The 26,321-nt window shown below is 38.1% G+C and overlaps 1 protein-coding gene across 3 annotated transcripts in view; it reads right to left on the reverse strand.

Moving 5' to 3' along the window:
• The window catches only part of MAP3K15 (mitogen-activated protein kinase kinase kinase 15), an 86,518-nt gene that overhangs the window by 4,616 nt on the left and 55,581 nt on the right, over positions 1–26,321 (reverse strand). For 2 of the 3 annotated variants that reach the window (XM_032100763.1, XM_032100764.1), the window contains 14 exons: positions 25,737–25,896; positions 24,936–25,086; positions 24,423–24,530; positions 23,038–23,087; positions 20,038–20,133; positions 18,522–18,609; positions 14,677–14,810; positions 13,934–14,061; positions 12,058–12,188; positions 11,631–11,736; positions 8,361–8,518; positions 4,863–5,046; positions 2,236–2,413; positions 1,441–1,615 (listed from right to left, as the gene is read on the reverse strand). In XM_032100763.1, the coding sequence (XP_031956654.1) occupies positions 1,441–1,615; positions 2,236–2,413; positions 4,863–5,046; positions 8,361–8,518; positions 11,631–11,736; positions 12,058–12,188; positions 13,934–14,061; positions 14,677–14,810; positions 18,522–18,609; positions 20,038–20,133; positions 23,038–23,087; positions 24,423–24,530; positions 24,936–25,086; positions 25,737–25,896 (1,847 nt within the window). The remainder of the gene's footprint in view (positions 1–1,440; positions 1,616–2,235; positions 2,414–4,862; positions 5,047–8,360; positions 8,519–11,630; positions 11,737–12,057; positions 12,189–13,933; positions 14,062–14,676; positions 14,811–18,521; positions 18,610–20,037; positions 20,134–23,037; positions 23,088–24,422; positions 24,531–24,935; positions 25,087–25,736; positions 25,897–26,321) is intronic. The other variant, XM_032100765.1, reaches the window with a different exon arrangement.

Raw genomic sequence — 26,321 nt, forward strand, 5'->3', positions numbered from 1 at the left:
AAAAAAAAAGGAAATTTAAAGAGTAACTTCTATTTTCAAAAAAATACTGCTACTGTGGCTGTCAAAAAGGGAAGAGGTTCCAGATTATATCTACACATTCCTGCAGTGTACTGCAGAGGGCAGCTCTTCTCCATAAAAACAGCAAAATGAGTTGCTAAGAGATCCACTTTTTTAGATGCTATCCTTTCAATAAGCTGAATCTGGACTTACATCTAATCATGCAGATGTTTGATTTCCTTAGGAAAAAAAAAAGTATGTTTATATATGCATTTATCCCAAGTCAGAAAAAGGCCTAAAATGACACCATGATTCACCAGTGTTCATTCTATGATTTGCAGTCCATAACCCCCACAGTTAAAGCCATCCAAGTGTCTCTAAGAACAACCTGTGTAATTGAAAGGTAAAGGGACTATTACATAAATTATGGAAAAGAGATGATTACAGCACTGCTACAAAACAGCTAGAGACTGAACCTGGACTTGCTGCTACTAAATAATCCTTCATTGCAGAAAATATTTGGAGCTCTGATTATTTCTGACTCTGAATTTTAATTGTTTGTAAGGCTATCAGCTGTTCTGCAGTTTAAGCTCAGAGCAGAAATTTACCCCAGTTGCTTCCCCAGCCTGAGTTTGGGGTCTGTAGAGCCCTACAGGAGCCCCTACGGTGCAGTTTCCAGGGGAAGGGAGCATGGGGAGCAGCAAACCCCAGGCTGGGCAGAGCTGACCACGGAGCAGCAGGACCTGACAGCTGAGCCACAAGTGTCAGCAGCTGGCTGGGGACACCACACCAGGAGTCAGCTGGCTCCCTGTTATGGGAGCACAGCCAGGTGAAAAACCACAGCTTTAATAAGAATAAATGATGGGAGAAGCACATCAGAAGCAGACATTAAGAAGAAAAGGCTGTTACAGGTGTGTGGCAATGTTTGGCTGTGCATTGACTTGCTCCTCTTTACGGTCCCTAAACCTTCACATTCAACCTTCCCCTCTCCAGAAAATCTACTTTAGCTTTTTTTAAGATTCATGTACTGTGATCTTAGCACCTAGTTAACAAGTTTTAATAAAAATTGTTAATCAGTTCTCTACCTTTAAAGCAGAACATACTTATTACTATGTGTTGTTCTAGCTCCATAACCTTAAGAGACAAAAGAGAAGACATCAAAACCACCCACCCAACCTACCAACCTCAGCCCCCCACAACCCCACATCAAATGCCCAAAACTCTCCCTCATATAAAACCAAGAGCCCATTAACAGCAGAAGTGTTGTTTGCTACCCATTCACACAACAGCAAACAGCTCACACAGTTACAGGTCTCAGAGATTAAAGACAGTCAGAAGGAACAATCCAAGCATCTTCATTTATTTGTTTTCAGACAAGAAATAATACTACTTGGCTCATTATTTTCCTTTGACATGGGAAAAGGCAAGCTGAAGTGAAATTACCTGTGCAAGACACTCCTGCAAATTGGAAGCAACTTTATCCTGTTCTTCCTTAAGGATTTTGTACAGGATTGCTCGGCGTTCACTGTCCTTGCGCAGAAGGAACAGCCCAGAATCCTTATCCTCCACGGAAGGTGAGGCACTCCTGTCCTCCGAGGCCGAGCCCTCATCAGGGACGCTGTGGCCACCACCCGGCACAGGCACAAGAGAGACCTCAGCATTAGCAAGGCACCAGTACAGCCAGAAGGGAGCAAGGGCACTTCTGGGCTTAAAAACTCAGTTCAAACTACAGCAGCTCCGATCCTCTGCTGGCTCAAAACCCACACTGATTTTCCCCTGATAAGGAACTGGCATTAATGTCAGTTTTGGGGAGGAAAGCTGAAACTACTAATTTTTTTCTGGATCCACACTGTAACATACTCATTTGAAAGTATTGCTTTGTAGTTTGGGAGAAGCAGAATCATATTCCTGCTTCCCCTTTCCCCCATTTTGTCATGAGTACATGGAAGGGTCAACTCTTCACTTAACTCCTAAATCCATATCCACTCAATAAGACCACTGACATTTACTCACTGGAGGAAAGAAAGTATCTAAGTGCATGGAAACCTTAAGGGAGAAGAATCATTGCTTATTATTAAATATAGACAATATTTACATTAACTGGTAATCTGTCTATGCAACTTACTGATTAACACACCTGCTTACCTAACCATTACGTGAAAAAATTGCCCTCAGATAAAATGTGAATTAAATCCACACAATCCCTCAAGCGTGTCAAGTGAGAAGCAAGTATTTTACCTTAGTAAATGAGAAATGGGATGCTTTGTCTGAATCTCTGAAATGGATCTCTTTGGCCTTTCAAAAAACACATCATGCTGCACATCAGAGTCTGGTGAAACAGAGCCGTGCTCACTGCTGCTACTGCCAGCCTGTTCCCCATGGATTGGCACCGGGAGGGATGTGTTACGATTATAATCTAGGAACAGACATGGTAAAATGTGTGACAGAACTAGGCCAAAAGGGGCAACATGCTTTGAACAGCTGTGATCCTCTTCACTGATATCAAGACCTCATTTTGCAAAATGGCTGAAGGAGAAGTAACCTTGTTGATAAAAAGCAGTAACAGAACTCAAAATCATTGCATGCATAAGCAATAAAAGGTTTAACAAGTTAACTGCTAAACCCAAAGACAGCAGATACTCACAGGAAATGCCATTTTGTTACCCTCTCGCACACATACCCACAATCCCCCTTGGTGCTGGTCCCACAAAGTGGCTCAAATGGATATAAGCAGTTTAAAGAGCCTGAATCCAACCAAGAGATTCATTTTCTGCTCCACCACAGCCATCTCTAAGAAGAGAGCACTCTACTACCTGCCCTCCTCACCTCTGTGTTAATGGGCATCAAATTGCCCTCTCCACACCTGAGATATCTGCCTCACTCCCACGTGCTCCTGCCCTCAGCAAGGACTCTCCCTCTCAGCACCGGCCTCAAGGAAATCTCTTGTCCCTTTCCAACTCATCTCGACAGTAAGAAAAATAATTAAAAAATTAAAAAACCTCAGACGTTCAGAGTTTCCTGTAATCCTGATTGCCAGTTTGCAGTATGGCAGGAAAGGTAAAGAAATTCTCTCAACCCAGGGTGAACATACCCATGGAGCTAAAGTATGATAAAAGTTTTTGATGCTTGTCACCACAAATTCTTGGAGTTGGGGGAGGAAGAGAGCTAGAAGTTAGAAGTTGTTCAGAAAGCTCTGACACTCCATGGCACGACTGATGTCCAAATGGCTGAGGTTAAACAGTCACAGAAATGAAACAATGTATGTCACCTTGTGAAACCTGGTGCAAGGCATCTCAGTAGGACAGAAAATTGAGCGCTGCTGTCCCAAGAGTAAGGGCTGAGATTTGTTCTGGGCTGCCTTTATTACTGGAAAGAAAAAAGGGATAGGGATGGGATGGAAAGAGGGGACAAAGCTGAAGAAATTTGAGGTGAGGGAAACAATAGAGGAAGAAGATGGTGAACTGCTGCAGCTGGGACTGTGGTAACTGCTGGGCTAGGACCTGCCTTGGGCCACCAAACTCCCCCTGGGGACGGCTGCACAGCCAGCACAGCTGTCCCCAGCTCTGGCATGGAGAAGCACACACTCAGTTGCAGTCAGGTGCCTTTCCCTCTCCTCATCCAACGCACAGTTCTCACAGCATTTTCCCACTCTGCTCATGTCCGTGGCCAGCACTAAGCTCACTCCCTGCAGCACCAGAGATCCTCGGGCCACCTGAAGGAGCTCCATAACCTCATCAGTGAGTGGGGGAAGAGAAGGAGGAAGGCAGGAGGAGGGAGGGATGCACCTCCCCTGATATTTGACAAAGAGCCTGTTGCTCCCAAGGCTGCTAACAAGGCAAGCTCCAGGCTTTCTAACGCCATGCAATTTTTCCAGGAAGACATCCTCAAGAAAGAGCTGAAAGGCCAGAAGAGAGTATGATTGCTGTGGGGCAGAAGGCTACAGCATGCCAACAGCTCCTGAATGCCACCACCCTGGCTGAGCAGTAGGAGCTCTCCTGTTATCCCAGTGTCACTGCAGGGACTGGAGTTCAGTTCTCAGTGCCCCTCAGGACAATGGGTGATGCCCATTTCCTTGATGAAACCAATTCAGCCAGATGGTATAAATTCCCTGCTACTTTTTCCCCTTAGAATTCCATTCTTTCAAAAGTTAGTTGTTGAGAGGCGAAAAGCTCAAATAGGAAGCACTTCAATTTGCATTGGGAGTGTGTGTGTGTGCAGACAGGGGAAAGAAGCACAAAGACCACTGGCCTTCCCTGTTTTGAAACAGACAGTTCCTTCATATGATTTATTTGGCAGGTCTATATTAAGGTTCATTATCTTATCACTGAGCAAGTGGCTGATATATTTGGGGGAGAAGGAAGAAGAAACAGGCTATAGAGATAAAACAAAACAACCCACTAGACAGGTACTTTAGCACCTTTGTGCCAAATTTCCATGTTAATCAAGTTTGAAAATGCTGACCCAAACACCTAATAGATGCACATTTTCAGGTGCCAAACATCTACTCCATGAAACCTCTGAAGCCCATATAATTGCGAATCTAAAATGCAGAACTGCTTTGGCAAGTCTTCATCAAATGTCACTTTCCTAATTTTAATTCACTACAAATGAGGCATTTATTTCTGGGGAGAGGAAAAATGGCCTTGTTTCAGCAAGCAAAATACAAAATAAGCAAGGCACTGTATTTTCTGGGAATTATTAAATTTAAATATGTGTAATTACAAATCGCAGACATTTTCAATAGCTGAGTTCCTGCTGTTTTCCTGGCACAAATGTCCTTTGTAAAAGAAAGTGCTTAATGATTCCAATCTTTTATATAACACCTAATGATGATGTTGACTTGGATTTGGCTGATGATTCCTTACCTGAAGGCTTGAATGCAATCTTGCTTTTCTTGCCCTTGTTCACTTGCTTCAGGAAAGAATCTCTTAGCAAATCAGATGCTGTAACACGTTTACTAGGATCAGGTTCAAAACAGAGCAAAATAAAGGCCTTTGTTTCAGCAGACGCTGATTCTGGAATCTCAGGATGAATCTTAAACATCCCAACCTGCAAGTAAAACACAACTACTAATTATTTTTATGAAACAACTGCAAGGAGACCATGGGCCAAAGCTCTTAGAATACGATCGCTCACACTTCTCCTGACTTTTGTGGAACAGGAGAGATCCAGGTACCACATAAAGCAGTGAAGTGACAACAAGGTTCTAATCCTGTTTTATTTCATTGCAAACATGGTGTGAATACCCATGTGACATTACACAAATGTCAAGGTATGGATGTATCTATCATCTGCTTTCAGGCAATCTTGGGATCTGGGCATTATCAACACCAAGTGCTCCAAACACTCCTTCTCTTACCAGCCACAAGCTATTGCACAGGTTTCTCATCACCCCTGCTCAGAACTGTGTCTCTCAGCTGCTGCCTCCTCCAGCACATTTGTGCCCAAGAACAGCAGTAATTTCCTCCTCTAGCACTGGCAGCCTGGGGCTGCACCTGTTCTGCTCCTGCCACTGCCAAATTTCCTTGCACCAATATGCACAGTGACCTTGCCAGACCTTGTCACCAGCCCCGCTCTCAGGCCAGAGGTCTTCTCTAGCCTTTCAGTGTTAGTTAATTGAAAATCACATAATGCCCAGAGGTTGAGTAAGACCCTTGTTAAACCATTCTTTAGGTAATGACTCTTAAGTCACTACTTAAAAGAGTCTCTTTTAAGACTCTGTCTTTAAGTAATGAAAAATGTGCCTCTACAGGTTGCTCCCCAGTGATTTTTCCAGCTCCTCACTGCCTTCTTACTCTCTAATGTCAGTCTGGCAGAACTGTTTGGAAGCCAGGGCTGTATAACCTTTGTGCACTGTATGCACATGTCTGGAGAGATTATGGCTTGTAGTCTCAGCATCTTTACACAAAACACATCCTGGAGAACAAGCACAAAGATAGTGTCCACAAGGGAGACAGTAGCCCAGCAGTTAAACAGGTGCCAGCTGCTTTCAAATAATCTCATTACAGAGCTGCATTAACACATTCTGGCACCATTAGGCACTCACAATACTGGTTCAGCTTCAATGCAAGATGAAGCAAAAAATGCTGAGCAGTCCTGCTTTGGTTTGAATGACAGTGCAGTAATAAAATGCTAATAGGGCTTTAAGGCCTTCCAAACCATGACTCTAAGCACATTCAAGACTCAGTGTCAAAAACTGGCAGCACTCTGGTGCCAGGTTTCATTCTTATGCACTAAAAAATTTAGGAAAATTCCAAACCAGGACCAGGAAGTTTCAAAGATTGTCTCTGATCTTATTTTAATCCCTGTTGCTCAAGGGGAATAAGTTTTGTCGCAATCACCTGCAAATTCTGTGGCAACATAAGTGTATTTTGTCTCCACTGAATGTCATTTGTTTGCGCTCTTTTGACACAGACACAGATGCACACATTCCATGCTCATAGAATAAATACCATACAATGCACACCCAGCCAGGACCTATCCACTTCTTGGTTTACTATAGACCCTTTTCTCTCCTTGGCCCAATTCTTTGGTCATTTGCAATTTCTAAAGAGACTGCACAGGGAGACTTAGACCTTTCCTCACCTGCCCTATGCACAACAGAGCATTCATGTGTGGAGGTGGGGACCTCAAAAGTTCAATATTCCAAGTTTGCCAGACTTCTTTTTACATGCTCATCCAGCCAGCCTGCTTTCATTGCACAGAAAAAGAAAACATGGTTTGTAATCTATGGTGCCTAGCAAGATGCAGCTCCAAACAGGTCCCAGCAGAGCCAAGAAACAGGAAACAAAACCAAATGCCTGCCTGTAGTACATTAACACAGTCTGCAGTAAGAATGCTAAAAAACTTTTCCACATCCTTGAAGAAAAAAAAGGCAAAAAATGTATTTTATAAAATGCTAACCTTGAGACTTCAGAGCACAGCTCTGTGGCCTGGAAGTGGTTCTCAGCAGTAGGAAGGACAAGCACGATCCTGCCAGAGCTCACCTTGTGAACCTGCACAGAGCTCATCAAGCCCCCAGAACCGAACCAGCACTACCTAAGCATTCAAATAAACTGTGCTGAAAAATAAGATGTGTAATTCACTGAACAGTTCAACTACATGCCAGGTATATAAGATGAAAAGGCATCTGCCAACAGAATTGTATCTGACATTTAGAGTGATGTGGGAAAACGTCTCTTTCCACGGCTCCCTCAGGAACACTTTAGTGAGCCAAACCATGGTCACCCAGACAGCTTCTTTTGAGGTGTGTCACAAGTTGACAGCACCAAGGTGACATATTATACCACTGAAATAACTGCATCAAAACCCATAATCACCCCTTTCTTTGCCTTTTAGCTGTGATGCACGGGACAACTCACAGGCCCAGTATGACATATGGCATTACATATCATGCTGACCTGCAACCCAGATTTCTATACCTATTGATAAAGATCTGATTTTGCCACCATGGTTCTGTTAACGATGATTCTTATGCTCACATAGTGGCTTTCAACAAGATACATGAAAAAATTACAACACTGGTAATTTAAAGCAGTTTGCTGGGTTATGGATGGGATATTTTCCCCACTGTAAGAATGAGAATTCTGAAGCATAAGTGAAAACTTAAGTGCTTTACTAAAGGTCTATTGCAAGCCAGCGGAAGAACTTCAGCCTACTTATTTAACACATCATAGCTGTTACATTCCTGTCAGTTACAGAGCTAGAACAAGTTACTTTTCTTAAACTTTATTATCAAAATGACCTGAAGAATTCTCAACTGTTAATTTGTGCATTTGAAAACAGACACACTAAGAGAAACATAGTAGTAGAGACAACAGCTTACTGAGGAGGTAGGTCTGACCTGAAGAACTTGGAATGCAAAATACAGAGTATTTTACTCCTTTAATACATACTGGAAATCCTGCAAAGCTATTCTCCTACCCTTTTCCATCACATCTTCCTGCATCCATGTTGCAGAGACTGGGCCTTTGAAAGATTTTTCTTTGGGAAGGAAGCTTACAAAAATTACTTCAAGGTACAGAAATACCTTGTTTGTCATTATTGGGGAGACTGTTCACAAGAAGGAAATCATAAACCAAGGAGATGAAAAAAGACATAATACTAGTTTTCGTAAGTCTTCACTCATTTTTCAGATTGCTGCTCTGAGTCATGACCTATTTCCAGCACAAAAATAACTGATCACCCCCTAAAGCAATACAGCTTAGAAAAGGGAAAGATCTTCCAGTGAGTTAAAAACACAGATCAGACTATGGCTTTGTGCAAAACAACCCATGTAACACAATGTTACTACAAATTAATTTTATAAAATTAAGCCATATTTGAAAATTCATCAACTGTAAAGCAAAAAAAGCTGTATTTACTTTAAACATTGCAGCTTGAGGCTCCCCTAGTTCATGAAATGGAGGTTTGCCTGTTGCCATCTCAATAATGGTACAGCCCAGTGACCAGATGTCAGCTGGAGCACCGTATCCTCGTGGTCCTTTATCGATGATTTCTGGAGCCATGTACTGCAAGGTTCCTGGTCAGGACAAAAAGAGCAGTCAAGTGTATAGTCTTCATTCTTATTAAAGAGGATTAACACAACACTCAGCAAGCCAAAAATTGTCAAATGCGACCTGTATAGCCAAAATGTTCAATTTCCCCTATCAGCACTGAAAACTAGACATAAACCTCATGTTTTAACATCTTAGTTTATAAACTATCTTTTTGCCTCTCCTTTCTAACACAAGGTTTCAAATTGCTGAACATCTATTCACCACAATCCAATAGCATCCTCAGAAGATAAAATTATATCAACAATTTTTGCAGACACCAACTTTTAAAGATTATGCAGGTAAGAGATGACAAAATCTGAGAAGTGACAGATAGTCTTCATGAGAATAATTTTTTGTATTTTATGCCAATAATGAGAACACTAGTGACAGGGAATTCCAAAGACTTAGTTTGAAAAAAAGCTAATTTTGTAAATATAGGGCAATAAATAAGAGAACCCATCATAATTTGTCTAGAATTCCAGGATGCCTTGGATGTGCTTGGGATTTCTGACATCCAAGGTTAGCAAAAAAACCCCAAACCTCATAATTTAGAATTTTAAAAGCTATAAATATTGACCAAATAAGATCCTGTCTGTACACAATCTGAGTGTAATACTAGTAGTAACACTGATAAAGAACAGCACAGTAAAAAAATTAAATAAAAGATGGTCAATTTGGTATCACTGTTACTGAACCACTCACTAACAGCTAATGAGATCCTTATAGGAAGTCCACACCCCCAGCAGAAACCTCTGTATGTTCAGAGTGTTTCAAACACTACAGTTCTTTCTCCACCTGAATTTCTACCAGCTCTGTTATGACATCTTTAAATTAAATTATTTTTCTTCTAAAGAATGCAATAAAACTACACTGTGGTAGAACTGTGAACTATCAAGTAATGGACATATGGTGAAGATAAAAGGGTATCAAATGTTCATTGAATGTGACTGCTGCAGAACGAAAGTTCAAGCCACAGCTTTGCCCTCAGGCTGTGTGTCTTGAATAGAGGGATATAATGTTTAAACCACCAGAAGTCTGATTCTTCAAACCATGTGATTTTATTACATAATGCCTAAAATCTAGGGTTTATGTACTGAGTTATGGAATAAAAACAAATTGCTAGAGACCTTTTAAAGCCCTCTGGGGTATAGCTACCTGTTTACTGATTTTAAATCCAAAATGATAAATTAAGTATTTATTCACATGGCGAATTACATCTCAAAGGTACAAACAGGGCTGAAAACTTGCAAGAGAACAAAGAAGAAGGGCACAAGGAAAGAGTTACCTCCTTTCATTACAGTATGGTGACTTTTCTTAAGATACCTTTTCTCCATATATAATTTCTACTGACAATCAGTTACTAACAAGTCACTAAGGAGTATGTAAAATACAGGCAAAGAGAATGATTTTTCTCTTAGTACCTGCTCCAACCCTAACAGCAATGAGCCATAATAGTGGCTTCCTGTGAAAAATTAAATTTTGGACTATGACTTTTAATAGCCACAAAAGTGTCTTTCACCATGACTTTAACTATTACCTTATGGAACCCCTTTTTATACTTAAAAGTTACAGAATATCCTGCAGAAATGAGCAGCATAGTACATCACACCATGTGGTACTGCAACCCTTTTCCATCGAATGCAATTGCATTGTACCAGCCTAACAAATATGGCAAAGACAAACATTGCAGGCAAAACCTGAAAATACCCTTTTCCAGAGAGAAAAGACCTGTACATATCTGAGAATTATCAATCCAGTTGCAAGCAAGATGGTTGATAAGAAAATTATTTATTAAATAACGTGTTCAGAAAAAAATAGTGAACCTCCTTAAGGGAATGCTTCAGAAGGCAGCATTTAGCCAGCTCTGTTCAGACATACTGTCATATGTGTATCTATCTGTTGTGGTTTGTAAAATGAACAGATTTATTCTTGTAGATCTTCATTTTTAAAACATTTTAATGCTTCATCTGGGATTCCAAATAGGACAAACAATTTTTTTTTCTTCTCTTCAAAGAACTCCTAGCTTAACTTAATTTGATTCTAACTACAGTCTTTATAGCTTTAAAGGAAATAGATTTGCTTAAAATGCCTGCACCTGATGAGATGTTGATCTCATGAGATCCAGATCCAAACATCATATGCTGTATTCAGATCATGATGTAATATGGGGCTAGTTTCCAATTCACAGGCTTTGCCAATAATGAGTAAAAATAACTGAGAAAGGTAAGTTACTTCAGAACCTTAATTTTATTTTCATGGCTCCCTTTGTAAGAAAGCTGGAGGAACTTCCGACTCACCATCGGATAGATAAAGGGAAGTCTTGATTTTCACTTAAGTGAAGGTTGTTATCTTCTGTCTTCCACACATGACTGATGGCTTTGTCTGTGTATCATTTACTTAAACTGCAGGCCTGTAACAGGCTTGTGATATCAGCCTTTGCATAAGGCCATATAACAAGCAAAAACATCACGTTGCCTTCATCTACTGATCACAGAATTGAGAAACTATGTGACCATATATTCATTTTTTAATGTGGAGTTTCTCTTTTTACTCAGCGATTTTTGTTTTCCCTGAATGTTACAACTCTTCACAATGTTGATGTACTGAAAGCTGTTCTGTAACACATCAGCCTAAAATTTTCATGTAAACTGTTCTTGTTACTGTTGTTAGGCAGTTGGTTGGGTTTTATAATTAATACCTCAAAACTGAAAGTGTTCCTAAGTTTGAGTTTGGTTTTCTGCACTTTTAAACATACATCTAGAAAGTCTGCATGTGTAAGTTACTAAAATCAAGACTGTTAAATAAATGCTGCATTCAAGTGTTTCCAGATGTAATTGGAACAAATCAATTGATACTTAATGAACACTTAGAAGAACAACTTTTACCCAAAAAAAGTAAAGTGGAAGAGAGCTACACTTAAAAAAAAAAAAAGTAAAGAAAGCTATCAAGCCAACGTTTATGATGATCACGCTTCTATTTACTCTTCCCTGAAAACAGAGACCCAGTAGTGTTTTCATCACTAACCCAAAGAGCCTCTTGGCTCAAATGCTAAATCTGTCATGAAAACCCTTATAAACTCTGCTAGATTGATCTCACCTGTAAATGTTTCAGTGCATGGATTGATTCCTGCCAGACGTTTGGAAGTACCAAAATCTGATATTTTAACCACGCCACTGTAGGTGTTCACCAAAACGTTGTCCCCCTGTGGTTTGGATAGGAGAGAGAAGGAGGGGAGGGTGTGAGGATGGAGGAGGAGAGAGGGAGGCAGAAAACAGGGAGGGGAGACATATGAATACAGATTCTCAATCTCAATACTCCTTAAAGATTGCATTTATCTTTGTAATACACCATTCTACAAAGGAATATTCCCGTAGCACCAGGAGGAGGAGTTGGTTTATGCTTTCCTTTTGTTTTCAGCTTCCATGAAATCCTATTAAAAATTCTACTTCAGATTAGAGCAAAACTAACTGAAGTAAATAAGATAAAAAGCAAATCAAACAAGACACATTAAAGGAAAAGTTACCTTTATATCTCTGTGTACAATCTGGTTCTCATGGAGATACTTAAGGCCTTCCAGAATCTGCTTGGTGTAAAATTTAATTGTAGGTTCTTTCATTGGGCCCCACTTAGATCTTAAGAGAGCTGAGAGGCTGCCTACAGGAGTTTAAGAAGAAAGTGTATCAAGATAGTGAAATCCCCAAATTAACATGAAACAGTTAAGTCTGGATGAAGCCTTTGCTCAACTTCGTAGCATGAAAGAAAAGTAGTACCTATGACTAAGCCAAATTCTTGCTAGAGCACTCAAAACAAATAATTTGCTCCTGCTCTGGACTGGTTATTTCTTACTGCCAGGTGAGGTTCTACTTCCATGACAAGAATAAATGTTCTGACAGGGCTGGATCCACCCCCCTCACTTCACTGTAACAACTGCTGAGACTACAACCAGCACCCATTTAGCCCTTACTGAACAAGGACCAAAGGTAACACTGTACCATGTTGTACATTGCACTTCATGAACCACAGGTGTGGGCAAAGAGAAGCTGATTTTCTTGAGGCAGGGAGGGTAGAATCAAAACCAGAAAGAGCCTTTTCTTTGCAAACATGGGATTAATGTCTGGCAGTGTTCAGAGACAGGAAAGAAAGCTCTTGGAAAACACCCTCTGAATGGATGTTCAGAGTAGGAGATAGGCCATCCACACATCCCCAATTCTAATAAAACTAATCTTTAAATAACACAAATATTTTAATCATAAGGTGAAATAAAGAACAGTTTCGCTTATTAGGCACAAAATAAACTAAGTACAGTAGGTCTACTTAAGGCCAGAAAAATTCAGCTAAAGAAACTTTCAGTCCACACCAACAGCTTTCTAAAGTGAAGTTTCCTCAAAGAATCTTGCATAATCTGAACAGCTGGTCCGTTTTTATGACTGGCTACAGAGTTTATAATATCTAAATTGGTTCAGTAATATCTTGTCACGAGCAACTAATCACAGCACACTTTACTGTGCATATATGCACAGGAAGTAACACCAGCTGACACTGTAAACAAGTGTGGGAAAACAAGTGCAAATGTTGGTACAACCTCATCACATCTGCAGGCATCATGCAGGTCAAAGTGTCTCAGCTTTCAGGTAAGAAGGTCACAAGGATTCAAAAACTAAATCATTTCCCTACATCCCTAAATGCCCTGGATGTATTTAATTACACTTTGAATGTTTGTGTCTTTCTAAGAAAACTGAACTTCCCCCCCCGCACCCTTTTTCTTATTTCTGTTTTTATTTTGCAAAATTAAAATCATGCAAAATTTAACTCATTCTGACATATCCTTAACACTGAAGAGTAAATAGCAAAAGGGAGATGGAAACAATGTAGAGAGGTTACAAACAGATTTCACATCCTCTTCTTCCAGCAGAGAATGCTGGAGGAGTGAAACTAGAAATTATGAGCAAGGGACACATCTCACTTTTATCTCTAATCTACCAAGGAAATAAATAGCCATGCTGTGTATATAGAGGTTAAAAAACAGTACTTAATTGCTCTGTCAGTGTTACTGCTCAAAGAGAAACTTACACTGAAAGCTCCACTCATCATTCAGACACACTTGAGCTCAATGGACTATACAGCTCTAATTCCACTATTTTATAACACATGAGTATTTGAAAACAAATACTTTTAATGAGTTCTCTCTAGGTTTAGAACTATTACAGAAAGGAGAGAGGGCACTGGGACCTATACTCTTCAAATTTACTCTATGAGGAAAATTACTTATACAGTTAACATCCCAACAGAAAAGCCATACAGAGTGCACAAACACATTAAGTACTTATTTAGTGACTTTCAGTAAGTTTGCAGTCCCAAATGCTTTTCCTTTGGCAGACCAAATTCAGCATGATACAAACCTCCTGGCACCTGCTCCATAAAAATCTTAATATATCCATTTTCTGAAACAGATCCAAGATACTGGACAATGTTCCGATGCTTTAAATATTTGTGCAGTGCTATCTCTTCATGAAGAGGCTGAGAATACCTATTTAAAAAAAATCAAACCAAGGACTATTTCATCATGCAGGAAAAGGTTCTAGGCTATGTTTAAATGTTAGTTTGACAACAGAATGGATTTTAGGGATACCAATCCAATTCTCAGCAAACATCTTGTCCATGACCTTCAAAATGCAGAGTGATTCACTGCCTATTCAAAAAAACACAGAGATAGATCTCAGAGCAACTCTGGTGGAGAAAAATGCCCCCCAAGAATTTATGTGTGTGTGTCTTCTGTATCAATACACAGCACTTTCTTGGACTCCAGAGCTCCTCTCATCCTTTTTACCCTCCCCAAAAGAATACAAATGAGATACAACTTCAACCTAAAACCAAAACCATGTCTTCTTCTAGAATTTAAGATATATATGCAGATTATTAAACTGTAATATTTATGATCTATAACATATATTTTCCTCCAAAATACGAAGTCTTTATTCTCAAAAAGGTACTGTTGTATACTAGGAGGAAATAATAATTGAATTTCAGTATATTGGGATTTTATAAACTAACCACACAGAAGCACGTGCTAAGAAGAGCCAAGTTTTCAAAAAAACCTGCATTTTTGTTAACAGTGTGTATATAACAGTGAATTAGGTCTTACCTGCTGTCTCTCTCAGGTATTTCTTTGATGGCTATTCGGACCTGGTTGCTAAGGTCTCTTCCAGCATAAACTATTCCGTAAGTACCTTTCCCTAGAACGACCCTGTCACCATTCTCATCATAATCATATTCATACTGCAAGCAGAAAAGATAAACAAAGCAGCACAGATGATGAGAATTGACATTACAGAGAGCCTTAACCACAGTTTAGTACAGCAGAGAGGAGTTACTGCAGTGCAGCTGTAGGACAGCAGGTTACCCACAAGCCTGGTGCTTTACACAACTTGTAAAATTTCCATCTTACTTGCTTTGTAATACAATCTTCCTTAACTAACTTTGAGAATGATGCATTCATCCAAACAAGGAACACACCACTAAAGCAAATTCAATGAAACAGTACTGTCAAAAGAACCCATTAATGTATCATCTCTGAGAACTGCTGACAGAGCCTTCAGAACATGTAAATATATGGAACATAACCTAAAATTTTGAAACCAATGGTTTAATAAATAGATAAAAGTAATATTCCCATTATAGTGGGTGAACATTAAGACCAAAGACCTTCATTTGAGCTTATCCACAGCAAAATTAATTTCTGACATACTCCCCTCTCATTATGAGCTTTTTCCAAAATGCAAAAAAAAAAAGTTCATCTTGTCAAAGAATTATTAAATACATGAAGTGGTGGTTTCCACTGCTGCTGAAACATGCTGGGTCATATTTCCAGCTGACTAAATCACTGCTGGTTCACTGACTTCAGTAAAGCTACGCTAATTTACACCACCTCATGGTCCTGTCCCATATAGTGACCTTGTGACAGAGCTCTCCTACTCTAAAGGAGTGAATGATGCTTAATGAAAGTGTACCCCAGACACTACATTAAACCAAATTTCTTATGGAAGTTGGGTTGAACAGCACATCCATGATTCAAATCAGGGAACTGATAAAGGAGGAAAGGAACTGGACAGTTTCACAGTCTCAGATATTGTCAGGAGTACACAGACCTCCCCTCGTATCTTCCCACATACAAGAGGATGTCCCCTATGGGAAAACTGCAGGGTATTCTCTGTGGCTTCATGTGATTGCCCTATTAAAAAAACAAACAACAAACCTTTTTACAACAGACATAACTACTAACTTTTCTGTCAACCACTTTTTCTGCGTTGTCCAATACAACTCTCTGATACAACCTTGGGATATTTCTTTGAAGTGCCTTCCCAGTTCACATGGCAGCTCTGCTGCTGCAGTGTCCACGTGTCACTGACATTCCCCCTCTTCACCTCGGCAAAGACAGCAAGTTTCATGCTGCTGTACGGAATGTGCTAAAGGAAACCCGTCTGTCATTTATCCTAACAGCATATTCTGCTCAGTGGAACTGAACTGGAGCGAGCACAGCTTTAGCACAGTTTCATTTACTGCATTTCAGCACTTCACAGCTCACAACATAATCTCTTTACAAAATAGGCATAACTGACCCAAAACGCCATATGCAAAACTTGTCAGGTTCTTTGGTAGGAGCACATCCAGCTTTCACACTATCATATGACATAAAACTGTGCAGAAAAAAGACAGCAGTCACATTGCAGAATTTAGGATTGACAGCAACTCCATCTGCAACAGACTGGTCCTAAGCCAACTGTTTACATGAAGAAACCTATGTCCTCCTGTCTCAGTCCCATGATACATGAAAATCGTTGGAATTCAGAATTCAGTGCTAGTTAGTAGACAGTTTAATAGACTTGTATATACTTGATGCCACTTTATATTTGCCTCTTCTTGTCCCAAGAGCTACAAATACTGAATAAACCACTGCAGGTTGCCAAAAGTCTGAATAAGTGATCCACCGGCTATGAAAGCCAACCATTAGGTAAAAGTAAACAAGTGTTTATATCTGACCTTCTGTAGTGCAGAGTGTTCTCTAGAATATGCTATTTGGGGTACAGCAGGTACTCTTAAAGTGATAGGCACTTTTTCATATTAATATACAGAAGGGAATACCCTAAGGCAGAATGAACTGCAACATTCACACTCCTTCAAAATACTTGCTAGCTGTAAAACTAGGCTGCAGTTTATATATAAAATATACAACCCCTTGTGACAACATTCTGATAAGGATTCTGAGTGAAATAAGATTTTCTTCCCCCAGACTTTGCAGCAGGTTATTTCTTCCTCTTCCCCAAATAGAAACAGTTATTTTATCAACAGTAAGAACTGATTTTTCTGTGCTAGTCAAGCCCATCAAGACCATACAAAGCTGCATTTTCCTTGTTGTCAGTTCTTAAATGTAGCATCTCAAGCTTCAGGAAGGCATTAAGTGTCTTCGTTCGTTTATACACTAAACTAATTAATTGTCTCCTTCAGAAATCCTGATTTCTGTTTTAGTGTCCCAACCTAAGACAGTAAGTACAAGGTGACAATTGTGAAAACTTCAAGATAGGTAGGATGACATAGCTTAAAGATTTAAAATTAGTTTCTGTAGTCACATCTCCATGTGTCATTCATTCATGCAGGATTGTTTCCTGCTACGCATTGTCAAGAGATTTTTTCAGTTCAGTTTTTAAAAGGCTCAAGCCATGGTGAGCTCACATCCTCTGAGAGACTGTTATACAGCTGAACAGACTGTGCTGCATGGAGATTGTACTGCTATTAGCTGATTACATAATTATGTAATACAAAAATCTGCAGCTAGGTAATACCCTGTCTGTACCAAGGCAGAGCCCTGAAGCTGTGTCAAGACCACACATGTATGTATTAAACTGGGCTCAACAGATGTGTGCATTTGTCCTTTTCACTTGAGGAAAGAATTCTGTGGCCAAATAAACAAATAAACAAACTCTAATGCAAAAACTCATCTTTCCCACTATATGCAACTACATTCAACAGTACAGCAGAGAGTTTTATATTTTCTTTTTCCTCCCCTGAAGCCTCAAGTCCTATAAAATGCTCACTACCATGAGGAGCTGCTCTGAATCATCAGCCTAAGAGAATTGCTGGAATGAGACACAATCAGAAAGATGACCAGCTCAAACAAGCCACAGGAAGGTTTTCATGCTCATTAATCAGATTGATTAAATTTGCTTCACCACAAATAAAACTTACAATCTACTTTATATGGTGGCTTTTCATATTTCAAAGCAAATAAAAGAAGACTAATAAATACAGGGTATGTATTTAACGCTACAAATGTGGACATTTGCTAGGAGTCACTCTGTCTTATGAAGACATGGATTCACCTATCCCAACCTGAGGCCCCATAAAACGTGAATAACCCTTTCCAAGTTGGTTGTTTTTCCTTTTTTCCTCTTTGTACTAATTATAAAGAAAGCCTACAGCTACTGGATTCCTAACATGCATGTTAATGTGATAAGAAAAAAGCACAGTGTATTAACCTGATCCTAAATACCTGCAGTATCTCTGGGACAGAAGCCTGTCAAATGAAATTACCTGGAGTAGTAATGGTATCAGGTAACAGCTAGAAAAAATAAAGTACCTTTGTAAATGGCTTTTTCCTAACATTTATTTAATATTTTATCTTTTTTATCCACTTGAGCCAGCTGATATCAGTTGATTCTCATCTCTACATTGTTTGCAAGAAAATACAAACACAGTTAACACACTTCATTAAGGATTTATACAGTTTACAGCAGTAACAAGCCCACTTTATAAAAAAAGTGTGGTTTTTCAAATGAATGCAAACCTCATGTACAAATAATTTTGAAAGACTTTAAACTTCATATACAATTAAGGAGTTTAAATGCTATTTATCTTTTTACCATACTGATATTGAAGTCCAGGGAAGACTGAGAACAAGTTTCAGAGTTCTTAGATCTTTTATCCTTGACATACCTCCAATGTGTCTCCATCTATTTCTCCTTCTAGTTCCAAAGTGCTGCCAACTGCATCAGACAAAACTTCTTTCACCAAACCACAGAATCTAAAAAAATAAATAAATAGCACAAGACCAAAGAAGCATACCCTTTTGGAAGCAGACTAAACAGATTCTTTGCAAGCTGGGTTTTGCTTTCAAGCTAATAAACTGACTAACATGTTCATAGGTTTCTTTCATTACTAGCTTTCTCCATATTTATCCCGTTTTAAATGATGAAGAACATCAAACACACACTGAAAAGCCTCATTATTTATAAAATTATTTTATTTGCTGTAGCAGAACCCAATAGTTACTTGTTACTGTAGTTGCATAGTAAAATCTTGGTAGATCCAACTCAGTATTTTTTCAGTACCTGTTTCACTGCAAGTGTGATTATTCAGTATTTCAGAAAATCAGATGTGTAGCTTCTTGTCAGGTATTCAGAAAGCCAAAAGTACAAAAGTAGTAATGTGGTTAGAAGAACAGAGTTTTAACTAATTTCTAGATCTCTGGGACAGAGATACTTAAGTACAAGACCATTTTTTTCCATAGTTCCCTGCCTGAGCCACTCTTTTTTTTCCCAAATTCTATAAAAAATGGTTAACAATTATTTAAAAACATTAGGAAATATTCATAATCTCATTTCCTACATCTCTTTCATTAAATAACAGAGACACATCCCTGGAATTGACTGCTGTAGTGCACTGAATAAGGCATTAAAAATGTGACCATGTTTCATGACACAAATTGCACTGCCAAATTAAGGCTGAGAAGGTAACATTAGTTTTAGTGTTTCCTACCTTTTATGCAATGCACTCTGCAAAGCTCGTAGTTTTCTTTAACCTGAGTTTATTCCATGTAATACATAGATAGTAATTATTACAAGAAACAGTGAATATACCATTATATTCCAAAACCTAACATGTATTAACAACTCCCTCCTACATCATTCAGAAGATGTATTTGCAACTACCAGTCACAAGGCAGAATTTGGTCTGTAAAGATTTAGGCTTAAAATTCAGTTAGCCTGCTTACTTTTTAGAGACAACAGATCATCACAAAATATTTGACTACAGGTACAATCAGTAACATGGATCTGTGACACAATGTAAGTTAAAATTTCTTGTTACACTTATATTCTCTTATTTAAATCAAACTGAACAGACACATAAGGGAACCTGAAACACTGTAGTACCTTACGTGACATGGCCAAGATAAAGAAAAATGAGATAATAGTTGTAAGTTATATTAAGCTGGTTAAGCCTTTTTCAGACATAATGATTTGTAGATAAACTAATCAGAATCACACAGGAACTATAATGGGTGCTCTCATCACCTTAAAAATCACTGAGTTTACATTGCTTCTTCATCAAGAAAAAGTAAGTGAAGAAATAAATAATCTGTTTCTCAAGCAAAAATACTGGTTTTCAATCTTTACAAAATTTTGTTTAGGATATAGATGAGGCATGCAACACCCACACAAACTGAACTCACCTACTACATTGGTTTTCTGTAGAAAAGTATATTTGAAAGTCATCATAGTTGTCATGGACATAAAGAAAACAACATCGTTCATCAAACTTGGAAATGCTGTAAAATTCACATTAGGAAAATATTATTTTGGATATAACTATTAGAAGAAATAGGGCAACGAAGAGGGTCTTTTTAAATTATGAACACTTAAGAAACATATTTCTCACAGTTAATAACATCAGAAGCAATATGCAATTATATATATTTTCCTTATAACTAGGAGTTTTCAGTTTCTTTATATATTCTATAATCCTATTTCCAATTGGATAAATAAGCTACTGCTTACTTTAGTAAAATACTAGTTTATCTGAAGTATACTGAGGTTGGTTTGTTGTTCACCTCCACTTCCACACAATTCCATCAGACTCCTTGGTATTTGATGACACCTCAATGTAAAGTTAATCACTTTGACACTAATTTAGCTATCCAGAAAATCTTGCTTCAAAGACTGAAAAGTACTTCAGGTTTTTATAATCCCATTGCTCCTACAATAAAACTGAACTGGGAAATACCAACAGTGTAGCAGATCCTTCCCAGTCTATTCTTTTTATGGCCTTAATACTGATAAACAAGTTTGGGGATGATCAATATTTACTCCAAATTGCAGCAATAACTCTGAAAAACGGATTATTTATTGCATATTGTGTCTTGCCAGTGCCATATATATCCCATCTAAATGCACTGAAGCCTAAAAGTGAAATGCCATAAAACATAGTATCAATATGAAAATAAATCTAGGAATTAATCTCTTATCCCAAACACTTGCACTTCAGTATTTTGCTACATAATGCCAAGTTGTTAGGCTTATTTAGGGTTTTTTTGTGCCTTAAGTTAATAAAATTTCTTAGATTCTTGCCTGATCTGTTTAGTCAAACTCTTCTATTTTCCTTATCCTCTGCTGAGCCAGTTAGTTAAAATAACATGACAGTAGACTGCAGTAAAGTTGCCACGTTACATGACCAATTGGTATTGCTTGTTGAAGCATCATTAAGAACAATGTGGAAAATGTTCAAAAAAATCCAAATTTTGCCTGAAGAATTTTTTAGAAATATGTGAAAATACACTATGCAATTCTTTAGTTTCATTTAGTATAGCAATTTCTAGTCCAAAAAGTCAGAGGACCATGTATCTGACATGAGAACTAAGAGACAAAGCAAGGTGATTCTTCCAGGGGCAAATAGGATAGACAAGACAGTGTCTGAGTAACAATACTGCATTATAAACAGTGTCATGTATGGTGTATATGAGCTGGTTAGCATAAATACAGTTTAAGGGTCTTGAGAGAGTGTATGTTCACATATGCAGTTTTAACTACTGCAATTTCAAAAGTATAGAAATTTTAAGTTGTCACATACAAAGCGAACATCTAACTCCACTAAATTTAAAAAAGATTGCCCCTTTGAGCTTTTTAATCCTCAGCAGTGATTAAAAATCAAAGCAAATGAAATTAATTGCTTGCTTCCTTTTGATTAAAGTTATCTTTCTCAAAGATTAATTTCTGCGCATTGTGTTGACTGAAGGTAATTAATATGGTACAGTAACGTTATGCTGAGTTATGCTCAATCAGTTTCACAGACTTCAGTAATTCACATTGCATTGGAGTAGTAGAATAAAATACCACATAAAATTCTGTTAAACCAAAACCTGCTTTTTTTAAAAAGAAAATACTTTAGTTATGGTACAATCTATGCTCAAATCCACAGTTTTAGGATTTCAACCACCACTCACATTATTCAGAGAAATACTTCTTTGCTGAGCTTATTTGGTCAGGCAAATTATACAAGTTCAGGGGAGACAAACTTGGAATCTAAAACTTCAGGCAATCTGAGTCAAGATCAAAGCCTAGAAGCCCTCTCCTTTCTGAACTACAGAACCCATTAGGTATCTGAATTTATTCTTGTACTTGAATCAGAAGGTTTGTCAAGCACCTAAGTTTATGCAGTCACACAGGTGGCCCCAGACGACACTCATTTATGTGCCTAGAAAGGCCAGATCCACCAGTGTAGTGACTCAGGAGCTCAGAGAGAAGACGAAAGTCCACCAGGTGTTCCCTGTACTTACAGTTCCTCTGATTCTTAGCTGCAGCCTGCATAATTCAGATAGAGAGGAGATAGGTTTCTTTTTTTTTTTTCCCTCTCCTGTCTCTCACCCTTCAGGCAGCAAAGCAGCCAACTTAACATACATACACTACCTTCTAAATGTAGTAATGCATTTTGCAATTGTTAACAACAAATGTGAATACTTTCTATCCTTTCAGTTCTCAGAACAATCCTGTTCTTTCTATATAATATTCTAATCTTGCTTGGTACTAATATTTTGACCCATTTACTTGTGACTAGTGTTTTCATTAATCTAAGCATCACAAAATGGAACTGTCTTAACTATTTAAAGGCTAGTCCTTGAGAAAGAATGCTTTTATGTCCTCAGCAAAAACTACATTTATGCCTCATTTATCATTTCTCTAATAATCGAAGTTTTAGCTAGCAGGTTTTAAAATAAACTCATATCAGAAGCATTTCTGAATTCCAAACAGAACAGATACCGCGGTTTCCTTTTCTTAAAGGAAAACAAACTCTTCTCTCACTTACAGAAGGAAGCAAGAAGAGCTGAGGGCTCTTCTTTCCTTCTGCCCTCCGTGTTTTTAAACGTAGAGATGGCAATAACTTCAATGAAACATTTAGAAAAACATACAAAAATCAGTTACATAATTGAAAACACGGAAGTCTACCAGAGAATATGGACACCCAAAACCCCTCTTAGATCTGAGTGTTCCTATGAGAAATGTACAGTTCTGCCCATGCAAGGAAAGGCAAACTCTTCTGTGACATTTCAAGGCAGGTTGGACAGAACAAGCTTTTGTAACAGGCAATTGAGAGATTTAAGGTAGAATCCAGATTTCCCACTTAAGGAAAATATAAAACATACACAAAAAGACACGGAACTGTTTACTGACATACCAACCTTATTCCCCTAATGGAAGAAGCTGTAAAATTCCATTCATGAATCTGTTTCTGTAAAGAACAAAGAGATACAATCAACCACAGTTTAACCTTGATTTAATATTGAAAACAAAGTCACAGCATGGTAAGCAAAATAAAGCTTTTCCAACATGTCTCTTTTTCTTTCTTTCTTCCCCCCATATTTTTAAATAAAATTGATACATGGGTAAAGAACTTGTACATACATTGCTATTTTACTCACTTGAGAAAAAATGATTATAAATGGCACAGGGTGGAAGCAAAGGCTGCATTTCCTCATGTAAAATTAAACTTGAAGAATAAATTGTGCAGCACAATTTACCAAAGCTATGTTTTGATGCAATACATCTATATTTCACATTAAACATAGAGCAGACTATGCCCTACTCTTATCTAGGCTCAAAGGGAAAGGCAAATTCACTCATCTCCCTAAGAGGTTTTGAGCCAACAGCTTTGGCCCAGGGAATACACTGGAGGGAAAACAGAGGAAGGACTGCCTGTGTCTAGGACTGTAGCCCTCCATAAATCTAATTATAGCTAATAGCTCAATCCTATTTAGCAGTGTCAGATATGCATCAAAATTTTTTTCCATAAAGCGAAGTTGTGTCAGACACATTCACTTGAAACAGTGAAGTAGAACAATGTATAGGAAAAATTGTTCACAGATCCAGGTAATTATGTGGTCTTGCCCTGCTCCAACATGCTTCTTTTCCACAATTTGCCTCTCTACATTCTTAGTCTATTCTCCATCTATGTTGTTCTAATATTAGAAAGTGTGGCAAAATACATTGCAGATTTCAAGTCTTTCAATGTGAAACTGAAATTATTTCTCGCTTTTAAGTGCTAACACTGTCCATAACTGTGAGTAGGCTCCTTTCTTAATCCCCTATGCCTTATCCAATAATCCAAGACACCAAATATTTTAGTTCTTTACACTTACTTATCATAGGCTGCCATTTTTTCTAGTTTCTAATATTATAATTGTAAGATTAAAATGTCTAAAACATTGAATCCAATACTGGGATTTATCTTTTAATCTTTGACCTGCATCTTAACAAAAATCACAGACTTCTAAAGAGAAATATTATGAGCAGACAAAATAACCCATGCACTTCTTAGAGACACTGTCAAGATAAGTTAAATCTAAATGACATCAAAAATCACTCGAGTTCTAATCACAGTCACTCCTTTCACTTTCTCTGTAAAATGTCAACTTTTGTATCTGCACAAAAGAGATACGGAGGCTTGAGCTCCACAGAAATGCAGCAAATTTTAAATTCTTGTAAAGTGTTCCAAAATCTACATGTAAAAAATTACTTTATGCACAATGAATAAGAGTACATTTAACACATCTGCTGAGAGTTTTACCATTTCAGGGGGAGAGACATGCCACAAAGACAGAGAGCTCTCATCTGCTTCACTGTTGATTGAAACATATGCAGGCTGGTAGACTTTAGTTGGTTCTATCACCAAAACCTGAAGACAGAGAGCATTTTTCCTTAGTAAACAAGCAGCTAATACACTACAGTATCTTCAGATGCTCTGACATAGACAAAAGGTAATTTTGAAGTAAGGCTTAAAAAGTTTTCAAGGGAGACAGGAGGGCAAGACAAGGCAGGAAAAGTCTGTGTTCTTATGAACAACAGAATAGCATTATCACAATTTGGTATAGGAGACTTACAAGGATTTCTTAGAATGCTTTTAAGGTGGTGGGTTAAGTTTTTTATAGCATAAAGATTAAGAGAGTACAGGTGTTTGTTTCATGCAATGAAATAACAGGCAGTTAAGCTTTTAAGTATTGTGTTTAGAGTCTTCCAATTCTTGTAATATCCTATCCAGAAACATAAAACATAAAAAACTTGTTTGGACATAACATCTTACTGGAAATCTCAGTCCATTCGTTGTTTCTTTTGTTGCCTCAAAAATTATATCTAGCCAGAAAGTCAATCTTTCTTGTTTAAGAGAATGTTCTATGGTGAGTTTCTTGAAACGCTGAATTAACATCAGATTCTGAACTAATGATTTCAAGTACCTAGAATGTATTGAATTAGTGAGTTAACAGAGAGAAAACAAAATTTGACCAGATTCTAAAAGCACTTAACTGATTTAGACATCCAAAATGAAATGTGTTTTAAAACCTACCATAATGGAAATGGTAGTGTTTACTTTTACAGATTTCTGGAAAGAATAGCAAGTTTAGACAAAGCCTTAAGTCATAAGCTCACATGGATGTTCATGAACAATAGCTTTTTGCAAATGGATAGAGTTACATGAGTAGTTACATGGGGATTAGACAGGATATGATGAGCTAGAAGATGGTGGGGGAGGGAAGCAGCAGCTAGCTAAACTCTGAAAACAATGGTTTCACAATCTTTTCACAATTGCTTCACAAGGAATAATTACTAATTTCCAAATTCTTTCTTATAAAATATAAAATTATAATATAAAATATAAAATTATAAAATATGTGCTTCAATGGGATATAAACCTGACAATGTTGGATATCCTAATTTCTCACCTGCCCCCTTCCTTCCCATAATAAAAGAACAGAATTTAAAGTCAGAGTTGCAAACAATCTAAGATGGAAAAACCCAGTTAAGTTATCCATGTAACTGCATGATTTTTTAAATTCATGTATTTCCCCATAGTTTAGCACTTGAGCTACAGCTTTCTACCACATACCACACTGGAGGTTTCAGTTTAAAAAGCTTCTCTGCTGCTTGTACAGCTTTACCAACATCATTAGCCAGCATGCTCACACTGAAGAACTGTCCCACATCCCAGTAATTGTTCATTTTTTCTAGGCTTCCTTTTCTTCCCAATAAACTGTTTAACCGTACACCTGTAAAATTTCAATTAGAAACCACGATTTTCCATCAGTAAAACACTCTTTTGTGTTTTTTACTGATAAGACTATCAGTGAAAGACTAATTTAAGACTTGATTAAGCATTACTGATGAAAATAAAGTGGAGTGAGTTTTCCCCAGAAAACAACATTGCACAACACAGAGGCAGGATCTGCATATCACATCCCCAGTACAGTTTAAGAAGTCAGAACTCCTACTACACAGTGCTGAAAAACCTCTTCTGCTTCCTGTCTGGGCTATCTGCCTCCTGATTTTAGTGCAAGATGCACAAATCTGTGTTCTCATTTGCATCCACTGCAAGAGATCCATGGCTAGAGATTCACACAAGTCCACTTCAGAGCAGGGTCAGGGGAATAATTTAAAGCCACCTTTGCATTTGTAAAGTTTAAGGCTCAAATAC

This window comes from Corvus moneduloides, chromosome 2 (assembly GCF_009650955.1).
Source record: "Corvus moneduloides isolate bCorMon1 chromosome 2, bCorMon1.pri, whole genome shotgun sequence".
NCBI lineage: Eukaryota > Metazoa > Chordata > Aves > Passeriformes > Corvidae > Corvus > Corvus moneduloides.